The following is a 10,678-nucleotide window of genomic DNA, read 5'->3' on the forward strand; positions in this document are numbered from 1 at the left end:
AACTCAAGAACAAATATTAAAATTCCTGTATTTAATCTTATAATACTGTTGCCTAGTTTTTATGGGGTTATTGAATTTGGTACAATGACAACTTTTATTTATGATACTGAGTTTTAGGATGGATTTTTCCTTTCAGTAATAAGTTTCTTTCTATTAAAGATTGATGTGCATAATTTCAATGAATTTCTTTTTCTTTTTTTAAACTTTTTTATGTAGTTGGATAAATAGTGAATATTCAGTACATTGAAAGTAAATGAAATAACAATGATTGGAAACTCTAAAGAAAATAAATTGTTTAGAGTATAGAAAAAAATCTTTAATTTTATACTGAAATCTATATTTTTTGCAGTTTACCATACAACAAAATCTACCACAAACAACACTTAGTCTACTTTTATCTAAAGAAAATACAAAGCAGCCAGCTGTGGATTCAAGGTCAACTTCCAAGGACATAAAGTCATGGAAAGGAGTAAGTATATAACAGATAGATGTGGAAATAGGGCAAAACTATCTTATCAATTTATTGTTTAAATAATTTTAGATATATAGATTCCACAACTGCAACAAGTGTATTACGAAATTTCTCCACGCGAGACAGTTAAATTTTAATATTTTAAGCACAGGGCTTGCTGAGCTTTTTAAATAATTAAAATTTAACTGTTGAGAGAGGAGAAATATCGTAATACACTACTTACAATGGTGGAATCTGTTTCTCTTATGATTTTTATCCTGCCTTTTCAAAGATTTGAGGAAAGTTGTGTACTTTTAATGTGAGGTCATCAGGCATGGTTACCCTTTTAGCTCACCTGGCCCAGAGGGCCAAGTGAGCTTTTCTCATCACTTGGCGTCTGTCGACCGTCGTTGTCGTCCGTCGTCGTTAAATTTTACAAAAATCTTCACCTCTGAAACTACTGGGCCAAATTTAACTAAACTTGGCCACAATCATCATTGGGGTATCTAGTTAAAAATGTGTCCGGTGACCCGGCCAACCTACCAAGATGCCATGGCTAAAAATAGAACATAGGGGTAAAATGTAGAAACCAAAGCATTTAAACAAATCTGACAAATTTGACAAGGGGTAAAATTGTTTATCAAATTAGGATCTATCTGCCCTGAAATTTTCAGATGAGTTGGACAAGCGGTTGTTGGGTTGCTGTCCCTGAATTGGTAATTTTAAGAAAATTTTGCAGTTTTTGATTATTATCTTGAATATTATTATAGATAAAGATAAACTATAAACAGCAATAATGTTCAGCAAAGTAAGATCTACAAATAAGTCAAACATGACCAAAATGGTCAGTTGACCCCTTATTGCCCTTTATAATCAATTTTAACAATTTTCATTAATTTGGTTAATTTTTACTAAATATTTTCCTCTGTAACTTAAGGGCCAAGTTTGTTATAGATAGAGAAAATTATAAGTAGCAAGAATGTTCAGTAAAGTAAGATCTACAAACACATCATCAACAGAAAACAATTTTGTTATGAATCCATCTGTGTCCTTTGTTTAATATGCACATAAACCAAGGTGAGCGACACAGGCTCTTAAGAGCCTCTAGTTTCATGACGTCACAATAAGAAAATTCAGAAGAAAACAAGAAAATTTAAGGTCACAATTAAATTTCAACCAATCATTTGCAGAGAACAGATTTTTCACTAGTGAGGAGAAATATTTTTCTCACGCCGGTCAGGAAATGTGAGAATAGCACAAAAATTAGAGAAAAACAGTAATCCTTTGATAAATATTTTAAGAAAAACTTATTTTAATGAATTTAAAGCTGAAGCGATTTGCCATCAACAAGATTGTTCAAACCCTTAAATTAAAAGCTATGGTTTTATACTTGAATACTTGTGGAGCTATATGACCAAAGACTAAAGTAATATTTAGGAAATCTGAAGAATACTAGATGAGTTCAAAATGTATTATTTAATCCAATTTTGATATAAACTTATTTAGGATAAGTTAAGTCAATCAGCCATATATGTTTTTGTTTGAATTTAATGCTTTGTGTTTATGGGTGTTATTTCATTTTAATATTAGCAACTATAAAGTGTGTAGTTTTGTTTTCAGATTTTGTAATTATTATTTAATTACAGGTGTGATTAATTGTTTCTTCCTTTAATTTAGTTTTTGGATACACCACCACAAGTCCAACCTGCAGTTACCTCCCTTTGCAAACAGTTTGTCCAGTCTATGCTTGTGAAGTCAGGAACAAATAGGTAAGATAGTAAAACATTGTGTAAGAGAATTACCTCCCTTAGTAAACAGTTTGTCCAGTCTATGCTTGTCAAGTCAGGAACAAATAGTAAGATAGTAAAACATTGTGTAAGAGAGTTACCTCCCTTTGTAAACAGTTTGTCCAGTCTATGCTTGTGAAGTCAGGAACAAATAGGTAAGATAGTAAAACACTGTGTAAGAGAGTTACCTCCCTTTGTAAACAGTTTGTCCAGTCTATGCTTGTGAAGTCAGGAACAAATAGTAAAATAGTAAAACATTATGTAAGAGAGTTACCTCCCTTAGTAAACAGTTTGTCCATTCTATGCTTGTGAAGACAGGAACTAATAGGTAAGATAGTAAAACATTGTGTAAGAGAGTTACCTCCCTTTGTAAACAGTTTGTCCAGTCTATGCTTGTGAAGTCAGGAACAAATAGGTAAGATAGTAAAACACTGTGTAAGAGAATTACCTCCCTTTGTAAACAGTTTGTCCAGTCTATGCTTGTCAAGTCAGGAACAAATAGGTAAGATAGTAAAACATTGTGTAAGAGAGTTACCTCCCTTTGTAAACAGTTTGTCCAGTCTATGCTTGTGAAGTCAGGAACAAATAGGTAAGATAGTAAAACATTGAGTAAGAGACTTAACTTTTTATTAATAACATGGAAAGGGGGGGGTAGAAGGGATCCTGATCCCAAAATCCTTGGGCTTAGAAAAAAGAAATCCTGAGGTCCTGAATATAAATAAATCTCAATCCCGCCATCCAGAAATTCGAAAAAAGTATTCCCAGATTCTTAAAGGGTCAATTCCAAAATTCTGAGCTTAAATACAACCGATCTCGGAGTCCCGATAAAGGTCCTATCTCCCCTCAACATAGATGGGTACAAAAAATTTGACCTAATAATGACTAAAAAATTTGAAATGCTAACTTTACAATAAGTCCATGGATGAATTTTGCAGAATGTTCTACTTGGGGTTATTTATTACTAATATATTATTAAAGATATTTAATATAAAGCAAAACTTTAAAAATAATAAACCTCATGTTTACCTGGCAGAAAGACCTCCATTTTAGAGTTACATTACACTACAATAACCTTACTGGGTTTGGTGGACAATTTATCAAGATATAACTTAATGAGGGACGTATTACATTTATGCATTTTTAGCAAAAATCCAGTTTCACGTTTCCGCATTTTCGTGCATTACTTTTCTGAAATAAATAGATACCATCTTTCCGTATTTTTACCTGTATTTCACCTGTAAAAGATGTTAATAATGATATATAAGACTTTGTTTTTCTTAATTTTTCTTTAATTATGCTGGCCCGATAATATATTACTTCAACAGGTAGATTATATTCAGATTTAACATTGTAAGTATTTTTCCAAAGTCATCATCTGGAAAGTCACCCATATGCATTGAATTCTGTATTTGGTTATACCATTTTATTCATTTGCATGTTTGATTTATTTTTTGGACTCTCAATTACATGTCCTCATTTGGTTTCGATCATTATTGCCATTTGCATATCATTGTTCTTCAAAAAGTTCACAGTGTTTGAACTTCTGGTATTTAAGATAGTGTATTTTGAGTTTAAGCTTAAGTGCCAGTTGATGTATATGTCATGGATATCGTACACACAGAAACAAACCGAGGGAAGAAATGTATCATTTATGATGGTTACACGTACAGATTGTTATGAAGACTTATCCTGCTTGAAGTACTACTTCAACCTCCCCATTGGTCAGCAGGGGGGCAACAGGTTTACTTAGTAAACGGAAGAGGCATACATTAAAAAACAAATAAAAATAAAAAAACTTTAACAAAACCAATGTTAAAATAATGCAGAAAAGAGTACTATAAAAATGCAGAAACGTAGGAATTTTAATGTGGAAACGTAGTGCCAAAATGAGGAAACTTTAAAAGCTGTTAATGAGAGTAAGCAATAAAAAATGCATTTGTATTTCTAGTGGTAACATAGAAGATGATGAAGAGCTGTCAGATGAGGAATGTGTTATGGAAGTGGACGATGACGTGGATTCTGATGAAGATGTTATATCTCAGGGGAAATCTCAAAACATGAAAAATAAAAACACAAAACCAAAAGACAGTATTAAACAGACTGTTATACATACAGACACTAGAGCAAAAGATGATTATGTTAGTTATATGGACTGGTACATTAAAAGATAGAATAAAATTATTTTATGTATTTATGCTGAAGTTTGTTTTTACTAAATCATGGTATAGTGTGTCCCATCGGATTACATTTGTTCATCTTTATTCATTCCTTGTAGTTTTTTTCACTGAAAATCATGATTTTAGGGTGGTAAAATTTGCATATTTATATTATGGATATATATTGTGCATATGCATGTTTGATTTGTATGGTCTTAAAAGGATTTCTTTAATTGTATTTTCTAGGGATGTCAAAAGATCGGAAATGTAATACTCAGGTACTCGGTCATGATATTAGCGAGTACTTCAGTACTCGGTTAAATCTTAAACGTCGAGTGAAAAGTTTTGATTTTTATGCCCCAACTAGGTTCATTATGTTTTCTGGTCTGTGCGTCTGTTCAATTGTCTGTTTGTGCGTCTGTCCTGCTTCAGGTTAAAGTTTTTGGACAAGGTAGTTTTTGATGAAGTTGAAGTCCAATCAACTTCAAACTTAGTACACATGTTCCTTATGATATGATCGTTCTAATTAAAATGCCAAATTAAAGTTTTGAGCCCAATTACATGGTCTACTGAACATGAAAAATGATAGTGCGAGTGGGGCATTAGTGCACTATGGAGACATTCTTGTTGTTTGAATGAAGTATTTTGGTTATTACCTTTCATAAACCTAATTATAATATGATGATATTGCTCGACTTCTTAACAGAAGACATATGTATTGTTGCAGAACCCAAACTGTATGACTACAAAATATAACTTGATCCTTGGTTCTGTGTAAAGAAGTCAAATAAAGCCAAAATCATCAGTCCGCCCCTTAGAGGTATTGATAAGTAATGGCAATTTTTACCAATAATTAACATTTTTGACTAATTATCTTGAAAAAAATATCAAAGAAAGCTAAACTTCAGAACTATTACATGCTTTAAGTATGGTCTGAATTGTGCTTTCAAAGATGCATCCAATCATTCCAATAACCCTGAGACTTCATGTAAGTTGTGATCTAATGACCCTGAGACTTTATGTAAGTTGTGGTCCAATGACCCTGAGACTGTGTAAGTTGTGTTCCAATGACCCTGAGACTCCGCAAGTTGTGATCCAATGACCCTGAGACTTTATGTAAGTTGTGGTCCAATGACCCTGAGACTTTATGTAAGTTGTGGTCCAATGACCCTGAGACTCTGCAAGTTGTGATCCAATGACCCTGAGACTATGTAAGTTGTGATCCAATAAGTCGGAGACTGCAAGTTGTGATCCAATGACCCTGAGACTTTATGTAAATTGTGATCCAATGACCCTGAGACTTTATGTAAATTGTGATCCAATGACCCTGAGACTTTATGTAAGTTGTGATCCAATGACCCTGACACTTTATGTAAGTTGTGATCCAATGAGTCTGAGACTGCAAGTTGTGATCCAATGACCCTGACGCTTTATGTAAGTTGTGATCCAATAAGTCTGAGACTGCAAGTTGTGATCCAATGACCCTGACACTTTATGTAAGTTGTGATCCAATGAGTCTGAGACTGCAAGTTGTGATCCAATGACCCTGACACTTTATGTAAGTTGTGATCCAATGAGTCTGAGACTGCAAGTTGTGGTCCAATGACCCTGGGACTTTATTTAAGTTGTGATTCAATGACACTGAAACTCTGCAAGTTGTGTTCCAATGACCCTGATACTTTATTTAAGTTGTGATCCAATGAATCTGAGACTCTGCAAGTTGTGATCCAATGACCCTGAGACTTTATGTAAGTTGTGAATCAATGAGTCTGAGACTCTATGTAAGTTGTGAAGTACATGTGTATATGTAAACAGAATTTATGAATGAAATATTATAAAATTATTTATTATGAACGAGCAATAAGGCGAGTCTTTTAAAGAAAGAGGTATTTTTACAAGATTTTAGTATTGTCTTTCAACAAATTTATCACTTCTGTGTAAACTATTAAATGCTTAATAAATATGGTATAAGTTTTGCTTTCAAAGATACACCCAATGACCCTGAGACTTCATGTAAGTTGTGATCCAATGACCCTGAGACTTTATGTAAGTTGTGATCCAATGAGTCTGGGACTTACTGTAAGTTGTGATCCAATGACCCTGAGACTCCATGTAAGTTGTGATCCAATGACCCAGCGATTTAAACAATTTGTGAATGAAATCTAAAATTTATTATGAATGAGCAATAAGGCGATAGTCTATTAAAAAAAAGAGGTATTTGTACAAGATTATAGTATTGTCTTTTAATCAATTTATCACTTCTGTGTAAATTATTATAGGATTAAACACATTTTTTCTAGAGGTTATTGATGTGTAAACCGGGGCGATTAACTCATTGAGTTTGTGAGTAAGAGCCCCGGTTTTTTAAAATTAATTAAATGTTATCCCAATTTGAAGCGTACACGTAACGAAATAATCTTTCCCTTGAAAATTTCTATTCGTATGACGTTGTGTTTTGCCTTGACGTAAAATTCGCCAAATCCTTCATGTAATTTCGCGGAATTTTATAAAATTTTATTTTTATACATTTTCGAAGCTTTAGTGCATTAAATTTATTACTTTGTTTGATATATATGCACTAGAACAGTCACAACTGTTATGCAAATGTTTTTAAATCTCAATTGAATTTGCTGAAAATCCCGGGATCACTGCAAGCTTGTGTATCGCGCATGAATAGATTACAAAAGTAGTTTCGGAAACATGGTTTATCGAAGTGTAAACTTAGAGAAAAATTCTAATTGACCAATCCAATTCAAGTATTTATAGATATGCAAATCATATAAGAATTATTAACAAATTAGTGCACAGTGACATAAGATTAGAAATTGCTGTTTTTAACATAAAAAACAAATGAGCAGTTTAAGAAATATTTTAATCATTTGTGTATTGTCACATTGGTCTGTGCAATAACTGGGAGAATGATCTCAAGGTTACTACCTGTTCAGTAGCCAGCGCATTAGTACTGTTACAAATTGATAGTTCCATTTTGTTTAAACAATTGATGAAAGACAAGTTGTAATACAACAGATAACCACACCATCAGGGATGTTTACATTGTACTGTTTTTGGCTGTTTTATCGAGGTCCGTTTGGTTTTGATATTTCAAATTAATGTATTGTGTGGCTTTCACAACTGTTTGTCTCGAGCTTTCCTGAGTAAGATATGTTTCATGCACAAACACTTTTGTATCATATATTAAAACATAATACTAGCATTTGCACTTAATTAATTTCAATTTTTGATATTGATTGTTAGTTTTTAAGTTGAAACCATATGAAAACACATAACATGCCTTGAAATAACATGAATGAAAGACTTAACCATACCCATTCCTTATTGTAAATATTTTGTGTTTTGATCAATTAATAAACGAATAATGTATTTTCCTCTTTATATCAGTCCGATTGTGTGTGTACAATGAATTGCTTGATTATATACAATCTGAAACGTTTCATAGTTACCCAACTTTAAAAATGCTCGTTGAAGTCGGTCCTAACTTACCTCTAGACATTGACAATGACAGTCGGTTGTAAACAAAACTTTAAGACAAAAGATGATTTCAGATTCCCAATTGTGAATTCTGCATTTCTATGCAGCAACATTCCAGCAGCGCCTGCATACATGTGGTGTATATCCCACAGTAGATACGATCATCTAGGGCTTGTATTTTCTACCACGATTTCCTTGAAAGAGTGCTGCTCACAAAGAATTTCTGATTCACAGATGATAGTGGATATATTCCAAAAGTCGTAACTATAATCCCGTCGTATGTGACATACCGCATTAGACTTATAACCGGGTTTTTGGGATACGATTGCTTTTAAGCAATCTGTAGACTTCTACCGTTGACTCGGGGGCTCATTCCCTCACGTCAACCGTTTTATTCTAAACATTCAGCAACATCTCAGATTCTTATGATTGTCTTGCTTTAAAAGGTAAAAACAAGCAAAAGGATTGAACATAAACAACTTTCCTGTAATGTTCTTCTCATAATCTTCATGTTTGATTTTTCCGTTGACTTATATGCGTGTTTTTAACAACACGGAAAATCAGAATTAAGCAGTATTTATATTTAGTGTTTTTATAAATTTAGAAACACGTCAGAGGGAATTCCCCAGTTTTGATAAATGCGAGAGTTCTTTGAATTTCGATAATTCTATTTCTGTCATATAAGAACTGAAGTGGAGTTTTCTATATTTTACCGTTATGAAACTGATACTGTACCCTCATATAGAAATTGAGACTCATTCATCATATCATAACTTAAATAAACGTTCTTGTTCCAAATCGCAAATCGCGGGTTTGTTTATGTATTAATGCGCATGCGTATAGTTTTCTTGATTTCAAGGGGTATCAGATTGAGTGGTTGTTCTGGATTCCCCGCTTATTAATTAATTTGAAACTCATTCTATGTCTTCTATGTCTGCCTGCTACTGAGGGTTTAATATTGTTGTTGCATAATTTAAAATCATATGCATCATTTAAATTAAAATCAATGAAGTTTTACCTATAACACCCCTTTAGCCGAAATGGAGTCTTCCATATTATCGTTTCGAGTTGTCTCCCTTTCAGAAGTATTTCCCGTCAAAATCGTCTCAATTTAAACAGAGGAGTGTACGGAAGGATTCATGCCCACTGACCAAAAGGAAATTAATAATTAAAGAGTTAGAAATGGGGTTCCTCCTAGAATTAACGGTGATAAGATACGAAGTAATAGTCCGAGATTACTGGGTACAAGTCAAATCGGCACCTGGTCAAATCGGCACCCATAGAAAAAGTCAAATCGGCACCTATTTAAAAGTCAATTCGGCATCCAATAATATTTGATATAATATATGGGACTGGGAAATGGGGTTCCTCTTAGAATTAACGGTGATAAGATACGAAGTGAATAGTGCCGTGATTACTGGGTACAAGTCAAATCGGCACCCATAGAAAAAGTCAAATCGGCACCTGGTTAAATCGGCATCTAGTGAAATCGACACCTATTTAAAATTCAATTCGGCATCCAATAATACTTGATATAATATATGGGACTGGGACTATTTAAGTTTGTAATTTAAGTATACTAGCATAAAAGTCCCCCATGGTCCCAGCTTGTCTTGCAAATCAGCCGTCGGACATCAGAGTAATCTCGAACTATGAAGTGAAATACCTTCTCTCTCTCTCAGTGACTGCTGTGGAAAGTAAACTTGGAATTGATAGCACACAAATAAAACACAATAAGTACATTGCTCCTACACTTGTATCCGGGATTAGCTATTTTTAAAGTTGAGTGACTATTCAGATTTATATTACCTTTGCATGTGCAGTTGAATTAGTTTTGAAAATAATACTATCCAGCTGTACCAGGCCTTGCGGTCATAAAACTTTCGAGTCAGTTTTTTTGTACTCATACTAAAAAGTCAACCAATGAAATTGCTTGATTTCTTGTTTCGAGCATGATTTTTGTGCTCCAAGCACTGAGCAAAGTTTTATGCCTTCAAGGCCATAGTCCAAATAATTATGACGTCTTGGAAGGCTATCATATTTTTTTTTCTTTGACGCCTTACTTCGACGTCGAAATAAAGCGTCAAAGAAAAAAAATATAATAGCCTTTCAAGACGTCATAATTATTTGGACTATCAAGGCCAGGGCTGCCAAAAATGCGTGAGACTCACGCATGTTCATGCTTTTTTGCAGCAGTATCCTTGGATCAATTTTTTCCTCTTTTTGGCCAAATCTCACGAATTTGCTTAATGAAAAGTTGGCAGAACTGCTATATATGTGTCAATGAAAACTATATGGCAATCGTATCCCTCAGAGCATTCTGCTCTTTGATTACTAACATGAGTAACACGACGGATGCCACATGCGGAGCATAATCTGCTACACTTGCGGAGCAGCTGATATCACCTCCAGTTTCTGATGGGGTTCATGTTGTTCAGTCCCTAATTTTCTATGTATGTGATTTTCCATTTGTTTGTTATGCCTCATTTAGGGGCATTATGTTTTCTGATCTGTGTGCCCGTCTGTCCCGCTACAGGTTAAAGTTTTTGGTCAAGGCAACTTTTTATGAAGTTGAAGTTCAATCAACTTGAAACTTAGTACACATGTTCCCTATGATATGATCTTTCTAATTTTAATGTCAAATTACAGTTTTAAACAATTTCACGGTCCACTGAACAAAGACAGTGATAGTGAGATTGGGACATCCTTGTACTATGGACTGATTCGTGTTCGCCTCTCTTTTACATAAAAAATACTTACATTCAAAAGATGACAACAAACATGTTTATTTTTGA

General features: G+C 33.7%; 1 protein-coding gene across 1 annotated transcript in view; it reads left to right on the forward strand.

Moving 5' to 3' along the window:
• Positions 1–4,432, forward strand: part of LOC139521794 (WD repeat-containing protein 75-like) — a 28,308-nt gene extending 23,876 nt beyond the window's left edge. The window contains exons 17-19 of the mRNA XM_071315423.1: positions 350–469; positions 2,129–2,220; positions 4,187–4,432. Coding sequence (XP_071171524.1) covers positions 350–469; positions 2,129–2,220; positions 4,187–4,409 — 435 coding nt within the window. The 3' untranslated portion in view covers positions 4,410–4,432. The remainder of the gene's footprint in view (positions 1–349; positions 470–2,128; positions 2,221–4,186) is intronic.
• The last annotated feature ends 6,246 nt before the right edge of the window (positions 4,433–10,678 follow it).

Source organism: Mytilus edulis, chromosome 4, assembly GCF_963676685.1.
Source record: "Mytilus edulis chromosome 4, xbMytEdul2.2, whole genome shotgun sequence".
Lineage (NCBI taxonomy): Eukaryota > Metazoa > Mollusca > Bivalvia > Mytilida > Mytilidae > Mytilus > Mytilus edulis.